The sequence below is a fragment of the Carassius carassius genome, chromosome 12, assembly GCF_963082965.1.
Source record: "Carassius carassius chromosome 12, fCarCar2.1, whole genome shotgun sequence".
Lineage (NCBI taxonomy): Eukaryota > Metazoa > Chordata > Actinopteri > Cypriniformes > Cyprinidae > Carassius > Carassius carassius.
The window spans coordinates 14047695-14065074 of NC_081766.1; the positions used below are offsets into that span (position 1 = coordinate 14047695).

General features: G+C 36.7%; 1 protein-coding gene and 1 long non-coding RNA gene across 2 annotated transcripts in view; both read right to left on the reverse strand.

Moving 5' to 3' along the window:
• oprk1 (opioid receptor, kappa 1) overlaps positions 1-3418 on the reverse strand; it is a 4535-nt gene extending 1117 nt beyond the window's left edge. Inside the window, exons 1-2 of the mRNA XM_059562786.1 lie at positions 3171-3418; positions 2213-2565 (exon numbers count right to left, since the gene is read on the reverse strand). Of these exons, the coding sequence (XP_059418769.1) occupies positions 2213-2565; positions 3171-3415 (598 nt within the window). The 5' untranslated portion in view covers positions 3416-3418. The remainder of the gene's footprint in view (positions 1-2212; positions 2566-3170) is intronic.
• The window catches only part of LOC132154200 (uncharacterized), an 89977-nt gene that overhangs the window by 7233 nt on the left and 65364 nt on the right, over positions 1-17380 (reverse strand). The gene's annotated exons all lie outside the window — the stretch shown is intronic.

Consider the following 17380-nt stretch of genomic DNA (forward strand, 5'->3'; position numbering starts at 1 on the left):
AAATGTTATATTGTGAAATATTATTACAATTTAAAATAATTGTTTTAAAATTTATTATACTTTAAATTATCATTCATTTCTGTGATGCAAAGCTGAATTTTTAGGATCATTATCACATGATCCTTTAGAACTCATACTAATATGATGATTCATTATCAAAGTTGGAAACAGTTCTGCTGCTTAATATTTTTTCAGAACATGTGATACTTTTTTAGGATACTTTGATGAATAAAAAGTAAAAAAAAAAAAAGAAAGAAAGAAGCTATGTTTTTAAAATATAAATATTTTGTAATAATAATATACACTACTGGTCAGTAATTTGGGGTCAGTAATTTTTCTTTCTTTTTTTTTTAAATAAAATCAATACTTTTATTCAGCAAGGATGTGTTAAATTGATAAAAAGTGATAGTAAAGAAAATATATTATTAGAATATATATTATTTGAATTTTTTTTTATTTTGAATAAACGCAGTTCTTTTTAACCTTTTATTCATCAAATATATTAGACAGCAGAACTGTTTCCAACACTCATAATAAATCAGAATATTAGAATGATTTCTAAATGATCATGTGATAGACTGGATGTTACATGTGACACTGAAGGCTGGAGTAATGATGCTGAAAATTCAGCTTTGCATCACAGGAATAAATTATTTTTGTAAAGTATATTCAAATAGAAAACTATTTTTTTAAGTTGTAATAATATATCACAATATTACATTTTTTTCAGTATTTTTGATCACATAAATGCAGGCTTGATGAGCAGAAGAAACTTCTTTCAAAAACATTAAAAATAGTAATGTTTCCAAACTTTTGGTCTGTACTGTATATATATATATATATATATATATATAGAATATACATAGAATATGACTGCAATTACATAAAGTGTTTTTGAAATTTTGAATTTCTTTTTGGCCCCACATCAACATATTCTCTTAAAAGGTATACAATGCCATTTTTATGAAAACACCAACAGTGAAATTATGATAAAGTCAGTAATTAAGTTATGGCCGATAACCGATAATTGTCGATATTCAAATATTATTTATACTTTTTCTAACATTTTTCAAAATTAAAATAGATTTGATATGTAAATTAGCCATCACAACATTATAACATACAGTATGAAAAGATTCATTTTGAGATTTACAAAAAATTACATTTAACTGTGTTATGTGTGATGATTAAATGATTAGTATTTTTAAAGATAAACTTAAAGTGAATATTAATTAATGGGGGACTCACTAACAATAAGTATCTAATAAATATCTGGTAAATAAAATAAAACCAGGGATCAGAGAGATTAGATTTTTTTTATCATAATGTTATGGATGCATAAAAGTAATCAAATGTTACAAAACATTTATTCTATTTCAAATTAATGCTGCTCCTTTGAAGGTTCTGTTCGTCAATCAATCCTGAAAATGCTATGATGTTTCCACAAAAAATATTAAGCAGCACAATTGTTGTCAACTTAAAGGAGCATTGCGTAGGTTCTGAAATTTCTAACCGTTACTGACACCAATAGCCGTTAGAGGAACTGCAGCCAGTCTCATGCTCGTTCTCAGTGCGCACGCTCTTTTTTTATTTTTTAACTTACGAGGAGAGTCCGTGGGTGTCTGAATTGTGCTGGAGGCTGGTCGCTTCTTTCCATCCGCAGAGTCCATTTGAAAACACTATTGCCGCTGCTTGCCGTGCCGTACAGTTGTAAGCCCAAGTAGATGAGAACACGCATGACGTCACATTTTGTGAATTTTCGCGCCAATTCGGGCCCGACTCCTCCACACACAATTGAGCCTACAGGCTGATAGAGGCAACCGTGGTGGACAGTCGAGGTGTCATTCTTTTTTTTACATCATAGTTGGCTTATACATGTACGAATGAAAACTCTATCTTAAATATTTTTTTTAAGTAAAAACCTCCACATAGCTCCTTTAATAATAACAAGTGTTTTTAATCACCAAATAAACATATTAGAATGATTTCTGAAGGATAATGTGAAACTGAAGACTGGAGTAATGGCTTTACCAACACAGGAATAAATTACATATTAAAGCATATAAAATCACATTTCAATAATATTTGACAACATTATAATTTTTACTATATATTTGATCAAATACATGCAACTTTGTTCTTTCAAAAATATTTTAAAAATCTTACCAACCCTATACTTTTGAATGGTAGTATTTATATCATTTGTCCCTACCATTGTTTGTCTGAGTGCTCCCAAGAATCATTGCAGGGATCCCAGCAGCCGAGGACAGCACCCAAATGAAGATGTTGATGATCTTAGCTTTCATCGGTGTCCGGAAGTCCAGGGCCTTGACGGGGTGGCAGACGGCCACATAGCGGTCCACACTCATCATGGTCAAGGTGAAGATACTTGTAAACATGTTATAGTAGTCGATGGAGATGAAAACCTTACACACCACCTCTCCAAACGGCCAGGAGTTCAGTAGATAATCTGTGCTCTGAAAGGGCATGGTGGTGGTTACCAAGGCGTCGGCAACAGCCAGGTTAAAGATGTAGATGTTTGTGGCGGTTTTCATTTTAGTGTATCTGTCGGGGAAAATCGATTGAGTCAGACAATGTCAAAATAAATGAAACACAACCCATCAGTGTGATAAATTAATGTAGGAAATTTCTTTCAGGCAGTATACTAAATAAACTGATAGTAGATTCCCTATACGTTACCAAACATTTGTCTCTCAGTGGTTGGCTGGTTGTGTAAAGCAAGCACAAACAGTGCCGTTCTTTATCTCAAATGTCTCAAAAACCACATATACCATCTTTACACAGCACATAAACAGCATCTAAAGTGGCATGTATATGACCGCCGTGTTTAGTATCATTTGTATTCCTCTATATACAGAATGTGGAGCAGACACAGTCCCTGCTCAAAGCAGAATATATTTACTGTCAATGTAATTTTGACTGCATTGTACATTAATATTTCAGTCCTCCGGGGGGAGCCAAACTGCCGAATTGGACTTGAATCCATGACTACATGTTTTCCATAAAACTGATATTTCGTCCTAACTATAGCCCACCAGAAACGTCTCATGTGACTGTTTACAAAGAAGTCTATTAAAAAGTGAGATAACTATATTTAAAGGCGCTCGTATTATGAGGGCAGCACATCTCAGGACAGTGCTGTTTCTTACCTGATAATGACATACATCACCAGGCAGTTCCCCACTAGTCCTACCACAAACACAACGGAATACACGGCAGTGATGATCGGAATGATAGGCGACATAGTTTCCTGCTCGTTCGTCCAGCTTTCATTCAGTGAATAGTTATAAATGTCCGAGACCGCAGACTGCCATGTGAAGTTGGGTAAACACTTTTCGGGGTGCGATGAGGGGCATTTGTCCTCCTTAAAAATCTGCACCACGTTGCTGTCCATGCTCTGTTAATTTGCAAAAATGAGAGCAAAAGTTCAGTCGCTTTAGAATACAGATGAGCCTATATACAAATGGTAAAATAATCATCAAAAAATAATCATCAGGATATTAATATTGACTGCTTTTTACAACACAATAATTTAATAAGCTTTTGTAAAAAAAAAAAAAAAAAAAATGATACAGTGCAAATACACGATAACTGATTCTGTATTGCACTTTACTCCAAAAATGTCAATTAGCCTACACAGTTGGTAAAACATCACATATAAAAGACTTACCTTATTATGAACTGCAAACCGTTAATAAAAGTTGAAAATCCCATACAACAATGAAATCTGTGCGCAATGCGTTGATTTCCTTGGCCCGCTCCCATTCAACAGATGATGACTGACTGCCGCCTTACGAGAGCAGCTGCTTCTGCCGCGCGAGCGTCCCATATGACATCAGATCTTATGTGACGGTCTTCATCTGAAGCAGCCGTTTAGCAGCGTCTCACCGCAACTCTTCGCCTATCTCGGAATGAATAATGTTGCCTTTTAAATGTAGATGTCTTGCGAGTCTGGAAACATAACTTATGTTTACATAAGCCACTTCTGTCGGTCAAATAGTTTTAATGTTTCTTGGGATGTTGCGCGCCAAACTTCATGTCTGGAGACATTTCACGCGCACTCTGTCTCGAGGGAACTCAGCAGGCAAGGCTGCAGCTTCAGTAAAGATAGCTGGAGAAGTTCTCCAGAGCGAGTGGATATTGTCCTTTATTCAAAGAGACAAAGAATGGGGGAAACCGCGTTAGTTAAGGATGTGCGTAATTCTGTGGGCACGACACGTAGCCTATAGGGTAAAGGAGGAGTGATGGCGTGTGGTGGTCTTCTGAAATGAAAATTCAAAAACCATCTGACTTGTTTTATATGAATTCATGTGCATGTTCCATTTGATGTTTAAAAGGTTTCTGGGTACAATATGGAACAGCAATCATTAACATTATATATATATATATATATATATATATATATATATATATATATATATATATATATATATATATATTTTTTTTTTTTTTTTTTTTTGCTTATCGATACCATATGTATAATAATTTGATTAGAAACTAAATTCTTCAAAGTCTCGTCAAGTCTATGGGGTTTTAAAACATTTAGTACATTAGGCTACATTAACAAATATTTTCTATGCATTTGATTTATTGTATGCACTGGCCTCGTGAAGTGTTATATGTAGCCTACGTGGCTCGCCTACCTGACTGATAAGTCTTGAGATTGTTATTACTGTGAGGAGAGGATGATATAATTGTTTAGTTCACTGTATATTGCTCGCAGTTGTTAATGTAACAATTTTGTGTGAAAGTTGGATAATTTTGCATTAATATGTACGTTTTGTGAAATATATTTTAAATGTAAAAGTTTTGATTCATGCTTTTTTAATATGAGTTATGAAATTTTAGATTCTTTTTTTCTGATCTTTGTTTAATATTCTGAAAACTTTGCTTACATTTAAAAATTTTGTTCAGTATATTTTACTTGCGCTACTGTTTAAGATATGTGGGTGGGTCCAACATAGTGTAAAAGTGTAACTGTTATTAAATGCTACAACAAAGACTATGATGCATTTAAAAGCAACAGGCAAACAAATGATAAACATTCAGTTAAGTTGCAGCTTGTTTAGTGACATTAGCCTATGTGAGCACACAGCCAAACCCAGAAAAAACCTTAATGATAGTGTTTTCATGACTTTTAATAAGAGAGAAAAAAAGAAAGATTGATGGCAGTCAGAAGAGAGAACTACGTCAAATTTACTGTTACTCCCATTGCCATTGCATTAGAAACATCATTAACAAATGTTATGTAATATGATACAAAGGTAATATAATACGAAGTATAGTGTTATAAATGAATATATCAAATATCACAAAGAGTAAATCTTTCAAAATCAGTTCATTGATGATTCAGTGATGTCATCATCCAGTTCAGCTGTCTTCCAATAGGCCTAGTGTCTGTGCAATCAAGTGGACAATATTGCCAATAATTAAGCGACACCAAACTAAGCAAGCCAAAGGCGACAGTGGCAGGGAACCAAAACTCCTTTGGTGACAAAAATAGAGAAATAAAAAAATCCTTGGGAAAACCCAGGCTCAGTCGGGGGGCCAGTTCTTCTCTGGCCAGGCAAAACCAGCATGATGTGGTTTAATTCCACCAATTTTATTCCAGAAGTCATCTCTAGGTGCTGATCCACCATCTGGTCTAGATACTGTATGGACTGGATCTGGGTGGTTATGGTAACCATTTGGTCTGGAAACAGACTGAATCTGGGTGGTTACGGTGACCTCAGAATAAGAATGAAATGGACTAATATTAGCATAGATGCCATTCTGCTTATGATGCAACAAGTACATATAGTACATTTATGAGAAGTGTTCCTGGTTCTGGTTGACTTAATGCAGCCTATTAATCCTTATGAATTAAATATGACTCTGTGTTATGTGCATGACAGGCGAAAGAGATGGGTCTTTAATCTAGATTTAAACTGACAGAGTGTGTCTGCCTCCCAAACAATGCTAGGTAGATTGTTCCAGAGTTTGGGTGCTAAATAGGAAAAGGATTTGCCGTCCAAATGACGAAAGGTCGAAATTTAGATATATTTTTAAGACGTAAAAATGCAATTTTACAAATTCTAGAAACATGGTTTTCAAAGGAAAGATTGTTATCAAATAGCACACCTAGTTTCCTAACTGATGACAAAGAACTGACAGAGCAGCCATCAAGTGTTCCCGGTTATTACTTGCTGAGGTTTTTAGTCCAATAATTAACACTTTTTTTTTTCTTCAGAATTTAGCGGTAGGACATTACTACTCATCCAATTTTTTATATCAACTATGCATTCCATTAGTTTTCTAAATTGGGCCGTGAACAAATATAGAGCTCAGTTTCATCAGCATAACACTGAAAGCTAACACCATGTTTCCCGGTGAAAAGTCCCAAGGGTAACATGTAAAGCGTGAAAAGCATTGTCCTAGTATTGAGCCTTGTGGTACTCTTTACTGTGCTTGTATGATAACTCTTCATTCACTGTAAAAATGAATGATGGTCAGATAAGTAAGATTTAAACCATGCCAATGCAATTCCATTAATACCAATATATGCCGATGCAATTCCATTAATACCAATATAATTTTGTAGTCTACTCAAAAGAATGTTGTGTTCGATAGTGTCAAATGCAGTGCTTAAATCCAGTAGCACTAACAGAGAAATACAATCATGATCGGATAGTAAGAGCAGGTCATTTGTAACTCTGGTGAGAGCAGTCTCAGTAGTAGATAGGAAATCCTCACAGATACAATTTCTAAATTTTTGAACCAGTAAGGGCTGATGCATTCTGGGTTTCTTAGTTCATGGCCTACTGGACATTACTTGGGACAAGAAAAGGGTAAAACAACTTGTGAAGTGTGATTTCTATGGTTTTGGTTGTTGCCTGCATGCTAGAGGGATGGGACAATGTACTAACTCAAAGATGTATTTGCAGACTGTAAACATAACAGAGACGATTGTTGTAATACTGTTCCATTCTGTGCTTACAGGTATTTATTATTGTATTTATATTGGTTTATTTTTGTTATATAAAATAATCATAAGAAGTCTGCTACATGATGACATCAAAATTTATATAATATGTCTAGATTACACTCATACACACATTAATAATATGGACCCTTTTCATAGATTGTGACGATTTTGCTGCCGTGCTGCTCAGTGGTTTGTGAGTAGATCTATGTAGCTTTGTTTTTCTGTTGTAATCTTACTATCTACTAATTTAATTCTCATTTTCTGATATTATCTTTAAACTAATTTGACATATAATTTTAATCTAAACCGCTGGTGCAGTACGTTAAAATTCCGTTAGCTTGTCATAAAATTTTCCATTTACCATCCGGGTTTCCTACCATTTATTTTTTCTCTTTCTTGCTCTGTTTCTTTTTGCTCTTGCTCTGTTTTTCACAAGTTCATCAAACAACTTTGGTAAGTCGGAAATCATTCAACAATCACAGTGAGTCGTGACGACTTCTCCTGTTATTGTACACTCACAATTCCCATCTTGTGCAAGTACAAGTTCCTGTGGCCCAGTGGTAGACCATTGTGTTAGCAGCGCAAAAGGTTGTGGGTTTAATTCCCATGGAATACACATACTGGTTAAAAAAATTATAATAATTATAGCCTGAATGCACTGTATGTTGCTTTGGATAAAAGCGTCTGCTAAATGCATCAGTGTAATGTAAAATGTACAAGTTATATGAATATATTCTTCAACCCCGTTAATGACATGGGGTACTTCAATCTGAACTTTGATTTATTCTTTTCATTTGTTACTACGTATAAATTAAACAAATTTTGATGAAACGCAACACATTCACACCATTATAATCATCATGTGACCTACAGTGTCAGTTGTGTAGCTTCACTGCCATTCACAAATCATCTCCCATGATCTCATGGGATATCATCAGATGTGAACTTCAGAATCTCGCCAGATGTAGTGAACTGTAGGTCATCCAGGTTTTTGCCTAAATACTGTTTTTTAATTACTGTGTTACCACTCTTTCACTTTCATCTTCAGATTCAGTTTAATTGTTGTTCAAGTGGGAGTGCAGTTTATTTTGTAATTAGTCCATCTATTTTCATTAGTATCAGGCACATTTGCGAAGCTGTTATGAACATGATCTGCACCATTATTCCACACAGCATGATCAGTCAATAACAGTGCTTGGAGACACAGCCTCCTATCATGTGACTTTTCACCTACCTTCACTCCCCCTCACATTCACAGAAAAGAGGCAAGAGAGATGCAACCTGTTGCTACTAGTGTCACTTTAGAACAGCAGGTGCTTTATAGACTAATTGATCTCATGTTTCATAATATTAGCTTTTGAAGTGGCAAAAAAAAAAAAACCTGTGCTAAAAAAATCCCTGATATGGTGTTCTGCTTATCATTATGAGTACAGTAGTAGCTTAAGGTACATTTTTTCTAAATATGCCTCTGTATTAACTCTATAAAATGGTGTTGAAGTAAGGTTGAGAAGTAAGAGACTAATGCATGCAATATCACTTTATTTGTCTATTAAATATTTGCTCATTGATGCCAATTTTAGAAACATAAATGGGATAAAAAAGGTCCTTTCCTTTATGAAAGAACATGTACTTGTTATTTCTGTCCCAACAACTTTGAAAACAAAACATATGACTAAGGGTCCACCAAGAGCTAATGACCCCCTTTAATGTTACTATTTACTCTTCCATATTGATTTTACTCATCTAATGCAGTCTTGTCATGCCAGTAATGGACACAATAAACATCTAGTTCATCAGCATGACATTCTGTAAAAGCAGATTTTTGTTCCTTTCGTTCTTTCTAGGCAAAAGTAGGTATACTTCACATGTTGCTAAGAGACGTATGTAGGTGTTGTTTGTGTGGTAAGCCCCCCACCACCCCCAGTGCTTGTGCTTCGTAACCTCAGAAAAAAACGCTTATAGGGGTAGGTAATTACAGCGCCATCATCAGACATCACAAAATCCCACTCAAGGACACAGCTGTGCGGAAGGAAAAATAAATTTAATCAGTTATTTTATGTAGTCTTTGTATTTCTCTCATGTGATTTTTTTCTTTCTTTCAGGCTGCACGCATCTATATTTAAAACACAGTTGATAGTTGAAGTTAATTGGATGTATTCTGCATATTCCTTCATATTCTGCATACTATTTTAAGTACTACATGATTACTACATTACTAAAGTATTATTGTACAGCCATAAAACTGCATATAAGACAACAAATGAAATGATTAGTTTACCTAACAATGACAATTCAGTTCTTTACAATTTCAATTCTGCTGATCATATGATTTTATTATTTTCAAGAGATCCAATCGCAGTATTTAATGGGAAATCCAAAATCACATCCAAAAACAGGCAAGAGGTCATAACAATAAAATCAGTCCCAAAAACAAGAATCAAGAAACAAGAAAAACACAAGGGAACACGAGAAAGCCGGGTGGCAGAAAACAAGGACTCCATCAAACAGATAGAAACAGACCGGTTTATATAGACAGATGAAACGCAGATTCAGAGACATCTGAATGCAATTAACAGGTGTGCAATTAACAGTAATGAAGGGACAAGGCTTTGTGGGAAATGTAGTGCCTGCAGTGGGGTGACTATGGGGAAGTGAGACCACTAGTGGACACCCAGGGAAACACAGACCAGACACTGTGACATTACCCCCCCTCAATGGCGCAGATGGAACTGGAGCCCACCACAGCCGTGAAGAGGCTCTGGTAGTTCAGCAGATACGTGAAGAGGCTCTGGTAGTTCAGCAGAGACGTGAAGAGGCTCTGGTAGTTCAGCAGAGATGTGAAGAGGCTCTGGTAGTTCTGCAGAGACATGAAGAGGCTCTGGTAGTTCAGCAGAGACGTGAAGAGGCTCTGGTAGTTCAGCAGAGATGTGAAGAGGCTCTGGTAATCCGTGGTGATTTGACTGGGTTAAGGAAGATCAACTGTGGCTTGACTTCGTTCAAAAAGATCAATGGTAACTTGACTTGACTCAGGAAGATCAACGGTGACTTGACTTGACTCAGGAAGATCATTGGTGACTTGCCCTTGCTCATGAAGATCATTGGTGACTTGCCTTTGCTCATGAACATCATTGGTGACTTGACCTTGCCCATGAAGAACACTGGTGACTTGACCTTGCCCATGAAGATCATTGGTGACTTGACTTGACTCATGAGTGTTAATGGTGACTTGACCTGACTCATGAGTATTAATGGTGACTTGACCTGACCTGACCCTGGAGGGTCAACGGGGACCTGACTCAACTCTGTAGGGACAACGGGGACCTGACTCGACTCTGGAGGGACAACGGGGACCTGACTCGACTCTGGAGGGTCAACGGGGACCTGACTCGACTCTGGAGGGACAACGGGGACCTGACTCTACTCTGGAGGGTCAACGGGGACCTGACTCGACTCTGGAGGGACCACGGGGACCTGGTCAGTGGGGACCTGACTTAACTCTGGACGGTCACCTTGTGCAGTGGTGCTGTGCCGGCGGCCATCTTGTGCAGTGGTGCTGGGCCTGCGGCCATCTTGGGCAGTGGCTCTGGGCTGGCGGCCACCTTGTGCTGTGGCGCTGGGCTGGCGGCCATCTGGTGCAGTGGTGCTGGGCTGGCGGTCCTCCTGTCTGGAGACATAGGTCTAGAATCGGCCATCGCACCTGGAGAGACAGGTGTGGCTGGGGTATCCCACTGAGACCGATGTTGTAGGTACATGGTGAACCCCCAAAAATCCAAGATCTCCAGCTCCTTCATCTCCCACTCAGGCACAGGGTTATCCAGACAAGCGTTAAAAATGTCTTTAAGTGCCTCATCATTGTATCCCATTCCTACCGCCATGGTCCAGAATATTTGTGCCAAACCACCCACCTCACTCCCCTCTTGACAGAGGGTGATCAAATTTAGGAACCTCCCCCTCCGCTCCTCCATGCTGGCTGGGGAACGGATATGAAATCCCACACTGCTGGATCTGGGCATTGATGGAGTCCTTCTGTAACGAATGCACACAGGAAACGAGAGATCCAATTGCAGTATTTAATGGGAAATCCCAAATCACATCCAAAAACAGGCAAGAGGTCATAACAACAAAATCCGTCCTAAAAACAAGAAACAAGAAACAAGAAAAACACAAGGGAACACGAGAAAGCCGGGTGACGGAAAACAAGGACTCCATCAAACAGATAGAAACAGACCGGTGTATATAGACAGGTGAAAGTGGAGACAGCTGAGTGCAATTAACAGGTGTGCAATTAACAGTGATGAAGGGACAAGGCTTCGTGGGAAATGTAGTGCCTGCAGTGGGGTGACTATGGGGAAGTGAGACCACTAGTGGACACCCAGGGAAACACAGACCAGACACTGTGACAGAAAGTCAGTTAAAAGAGATTGCTTCTGTCATCATTAATCAATGACTTTTTTGGGAGTAAATAAAATAAAACACCAATATACCCCCCCCCCCCAAAAAAAAAAAAAACAGAAAATAAAAACAATAAAATGAAAAAATATATATATTGACAAAAATACTAAATAATACACAAAACTGAAGATAAAAAAACAACACAATGTTTTAAAAGTATCTGGTAACAATTTTAAGTTGTGTTAGCCAGGTAGCACACGAACGACGGAAGATGTCTGTTAAAGATCACTTTAGTTGGAAAGCATCTGCGGAGTATACAATATAAATATCTGATAGACATCTCTCAGACATCAGTTTTACATACATTCTAGATCATAAACATCTTAAAGACACCTACTAAATGTCAGTTTGACATCTGATAGGAAATGTCCTGTAGATTTATAGCAGATGAGCAAGCACCCTAAAAAATATTTCTTTCAGCCATCAAATAGACATCTCAGTGATGTGCTATCAGGGTAGTCGTGTCGGATGACTTACATATAGCAGGCCATAGTAACAGCCGCTAATGAGGCATCTATGTATATATGTCTATGGCAAGATTGACATCATGACATTTTTAACAAGCTTGAAGAATCAATGGCATATGTCCCTTATTTGCAGCTTACATGAGGATTTGTACATAATGGCATAATTACTATCCCTATTTAACAGACACACAAATGCCATTTACACAAATTTTCCAACAAATTTGTTAAAGGATAAAGGTGAAAAGGATAGAGAATAATGACTAAATCCCTTTATTTGTGTGTCTTTCAAAATTGTAATGGGTAAAATTAAAACTAGAACATCACATACTGTACATGCCAATGATAAATTCAAGCACTACTGGAAGAGAAAACTTGTTAGAAAAAGGGGAAAATGTAACCGTGTGCAATTCTATTTCAAGGTAAATCAAGTCAAGGACAAGAAAAAACCTCCATCAGAGTCACATGAATCTCTTTTATGATAGTCTTTTAAACCCAAGCTCAGCAGTTGAACACACTGGTGAAGAAGAAACTCTCCAGTCTTATCAAGTATAGATAAATATATTAATAAATATGTGCTTTACACTTATGAATTATAATTTCTGAAACGTGTGGGATTTGCAGCTACAGTAGGGTGAGAAATAACCTGCTGTAATTGGCCAGAAGGAAAAGGTGGAGAGGACAGTTTATGGATATGCGTTTTTATTTTTTGCATTTGAAGTAGGGAGAGAGAGTGAGGTAGAAAGAGAGAGATGGTGGGATTGTTCTTTCTATTTTCCAGTGCCCTTGAAGAATGAAAGAAGTGTACCTTGTAAAGGTATGGGTTTGTTTAGAAACAGTTTCCATGGAAACCAAAGTTTCTTTTTTACATATATATATATATATTCACCAAGGCGCAGCAGTTCAGAGTGTGCGTGATTTCATGCCAAACCTCAGACCTTCCAGCCATGAAATAGATTGTTTGTGCCCTTCACAAATACAAATGAAGTGTTACAATGATAACTCAAGAATGCAGCCTGCAAGCAAATCAGACACACAGTCCTTAACCACTCTGAATTCTACTGTAGAGCAAAATAATAAGAAATAACATAAAGAGCCAATTGTAGAAAGCTACTGAGAATAACAGCCAGGTTATCAACACTTTGTCTCACAGCTAAAGGCATGCTTCCCAGAAGAACCATAGATTTACTGGAAGTCCTTACAGATCTTTCAGGTAGTCATAAACCAAGCAGATTCACGATTTAGAGTTTATTACCAGACATGCCATTTCCGTGCTCATATATATCCACAAATTTACAACAAAATAATCAGTCAGTCTTATATCATATGTTAATAAATTAATGTTATATAAATAAGTGTGACAAAAATTCAAGTGATCTGTGGGAGATAATCAAATTTGTCCTTTTTGTGTCTCTCCTTTGCAAGATATAATGTTGACAATCGCATCTGTAAGTAATGTACTGCTGCTTATGGGCTACACACTAGGCATGAAGACAGCACTTGAATCTCTGTTTCATTTCCAGTCTATCTTATTTATTGTTGTTAATTCCAAATGCAGTGACCATCGGTTTTTGTTATAATGGGTGAGTGTTCATCATGCACACAGTGATAAAAAGGAACACAATCTTCAGATTTTATTCCATTTCAGCCCACCTTAACATTGCAGAGCATGTCCAATTAAAGGCTAGCCACAGATGGCTCAGCTGATGCTGCCTAAGCTTGATCAAAGTCTGTGTCATGCTAGAACAGGCCTGAAGATTTAGCACTCTTAAAGAGCCATTAGTGCTGATGGTGCAGTATTGGAGCACACATTTATGGGTGAGCCTTCTCTGTGGTTCTGCAGTTTATGATATGAACTAATAATAAATAGCAACCTGCCTAAAAGCAAGTAAAAGTCTGTTCTATGGCTGCTGGCTTTAGATATGAATATTTATCTAACCACATAATATCATTGATGATTACTTTGGGACTTTAAGACAAAATCAAGTAAATAAATAAATATAAATGTATAAATAAAATATAAAATAAAACTACCAAACCGCCCCCTGACAAAAATGACAACACACACACACACACACACACACACACACACACACACACAAACACAAAATAAATAATAATTATTGGAGAAAAAAAACACACGAGATAAACCCAAATAAGAAACAAAATAAACAAAAAAAAAACAATAAAAGAAAATAAAAATAAATTGAAAACCAAACCAAACAAATAGGTTCAAACAAACAAAGACACTCAACATCACATATGAAATCAACCATGTGACCAACATCAAAGCATGCCAGATACATATCTGTCCATTTATTGTATACTAATCATCACTAAATGTAAGCTGTACATGCAAGGGGACAACGATATGTATAAACATCCATGTATAATAGTCCTTGTGACTTCTAAAGAAATATCAATATATTTTATCAATATCTTTCAGCATTTTTTTGATCCCTATGATTATCATCTTGATTCTAGATATTTTTGAGCTAACCAAAAATGATTAATTGCACAATGTCTACATTTAATAACAAATAGAGAAATGTGTCCTGTAAGTCTGATTTCCATAGCATGATTCAACGAATGAGCTTATTGGCTGATGCTGCAGGGTTAAAGGCAGTTTCGCTACTGACGTAACATGAAATGGCCCTAATCTCAGCAATCAGGATCTGAATAGGAACTCCTGATGTTAGTGAAATGTTCACTAGAGAAGGAGAGCTTACGGCTGCAAAATGTCAAATGGATTCAATTTTAGACTGATTGTAACAAAGCGGTATAAATGTGATCCAATATCTAAAGACAGTGCAGCCATCTGTGCAAATTTACATCATCCACAAAAATTATTCACTGAAAGTACTTCATTATGCTTAACAATACACATAATACTATTATTTTATGAGTTCAAATAGTTCCTTAATGTCATTACAGTGTTTGGATGAGATTCAGCTTCTGCAAACTTTGAAAACTACAAATGCCACAATGAATCTGTCTATCTGCTATCAGGATGATGGGGAAATCACTCTTAAATGCTGTCTGAGTTGCTCCTGTTTTAATTGTAACCATGGAAACAGACAATCTTTGACCCACGTCAACAAAAGCAGACAAATCCGGTCAATGAAGTTAGTCGATAATATTCTGCCTGTATTACAAAGCCACATCTTCAACGGACAACCTCAGTGAGCAGCTCGGTAACAAACATTCCAAACATTCGACTGCAACATGCAACTGTAAGCATACCAAGTCTGAGTCAATTAAAAGTTTTGTCCTTGCTAGAAAATTCAATCAGTGCATTTAATGTCACTAAAAGAGGCTTTTTATGAAAACAGCCCTTGGAAAAGCTACATGCAGCGTGAAAAGGACGTCACAAAAGCCATTGGTGAAGAGTTCTCAAAGCGACATGCCTCCAAGAGCCCTTACAAAAAAAATCATAATTGATTATAGCTAAAAGGATGTCTGAGTCACATAATACTTAAAGCAGCCACTCAGTGTGGGAAGTGTCATACAAGCACTGGCACGCCATACAGCGCTGCTGATGTGGGATCATAGATGTGAGTCAATTCGTTCTTGACACAAAAGCGGCATCTGAATAGGATGGAGATGTGACAGAAAAAAAAACAAGTTTCCCAATAATGTTGAATCAGGCGTCTGATAATACCACTATAACAACCTTGTTTCACAGAGCCTTGTGCAGCCTAAGATGACCCTATTAGAATTCAAATGACCCTCGACACATCCCGAATGAGTTGATAATATGTGCTGTGGATCTGTTGGTGTGGTGGTAATAAGCTTTGAAGGTTATGTCTATCTGGACAGCCACAAAGCACACTGAGTACGGGGCTATTTGCTAAGTGATCGTGCTACTGCTACAGTTTGTTTTCCATTTAGAGATAGAGAGAGAGAAGAGAGGGCGACTGAACACATATTACCCAGTGGATGCATCTGCTCTCGTCTGATGCTCTGCCCGGTCGTGTATGGAAAAGGTTCTGGGAGGTTATTTAAAAAATGGGATGCACAAGATATGCTGCAAATTGGCAAATGGGTTTGTGTTAACGAATGACACAGGTGGGAGACCTTATCATAAAAGGTGTGAAAAGGCCCATTGTGACATGAAATGAAATACATGAGTCTGATTGGAAATATTCAAGAACATGAGAGAATATACATTTCTGCAATGTTTTGGGCCATTCACGCAAAAGTTTTTTGCATTTAAAATGCAAGAAGCCAGGCAGTGGAATGTAGTATTGTTTTTAAGGTTTAACTTTTTTAATTTAACTATAGCAACATTTTTAGAACACTGTCGTATAGGAGATGCATGCTCCAAACCTGTATTACTTTCTTCTGTGGAACACAAAAAGAGACATTTTGAAGAATGTGTCAGCTGTTTTTGTCCATACAATGCAAGTTATTTAGTTTTCACACACACACAAAAAAAAATAAATAAATAAATAAATAAAAGGGGTACATCCATACAATTAAGTGTAATGGCAATCCGAAAAGGGTGGAGACTTGGGTCTGTGCAATGGTTGTTGTCTGGATCTTGATTGTGGGTATAGTACTCAAAAATGGAGGTAGATCAACTAAAGAATCTGGCATACGTCACCAGAAAGAAGGTGGGAAATATGAAAAACTATAAGCCCTTTAACGTAAAAATATGAAATCATATTTCAATATCTGAGGTTCATAGTGTTGTTATAAGACACTTCAGTTTCTTGATTATGAAGACACACTCATCATGTCAAAAGACAAAGTTAACCTAAAGGTTAATAAACATATTCCCTTAAAGCATGGTCAATGATAGAAAAAATGGCTGTTCAGTGGCAGTTTTTGAGCCCTTACACAAGCAAAACATTGTGAAACAGAAACTAAAATGATGTCTTGAAGGTGGTTGTATTGCTTATTACACTGAAAGACATGATATGGTCCAGGGGCTTCTGATATTGAAGGATTATCATATGAATCTGATATTTGAGCAAGACACAGAAAATCTCTGCAAAAAAAAATGTGTTCTTTAAGCTCCTGGGATGAAGTGCAAATAACTTCAGATCATTGTTCTATCTATTCTATCTATACTAACATCTATTCTGAGAAAACAAATTTGAAATAATCAGACACCATATGACTGTCTCTGTCTGTCAATTAATCTATCTATTAGAGATAACCATACATATTCTCTCTCTCTCTCTCTCTATATATATATATATATATATACAAATGTGACCCTGGACCACAAAACCAGTCTTAAGTCCCTGGGGTATATTTTTAGAAATAGCCAAAAAAGCATTGTGTGTGTCAAATTTATAGATTTTTTGCACCCTCAGATTCCAGATTATCAAACAGATGTATCTCAGCCAAATATTGTCCAATCATAATAATCCATACATCAATGGAAAGCAGTGATATATAGATCTCAATTTGGAAAAAAATGACACTTAAGACTGGTTTTGTAGTCCAGGGTCACACACACACACACACA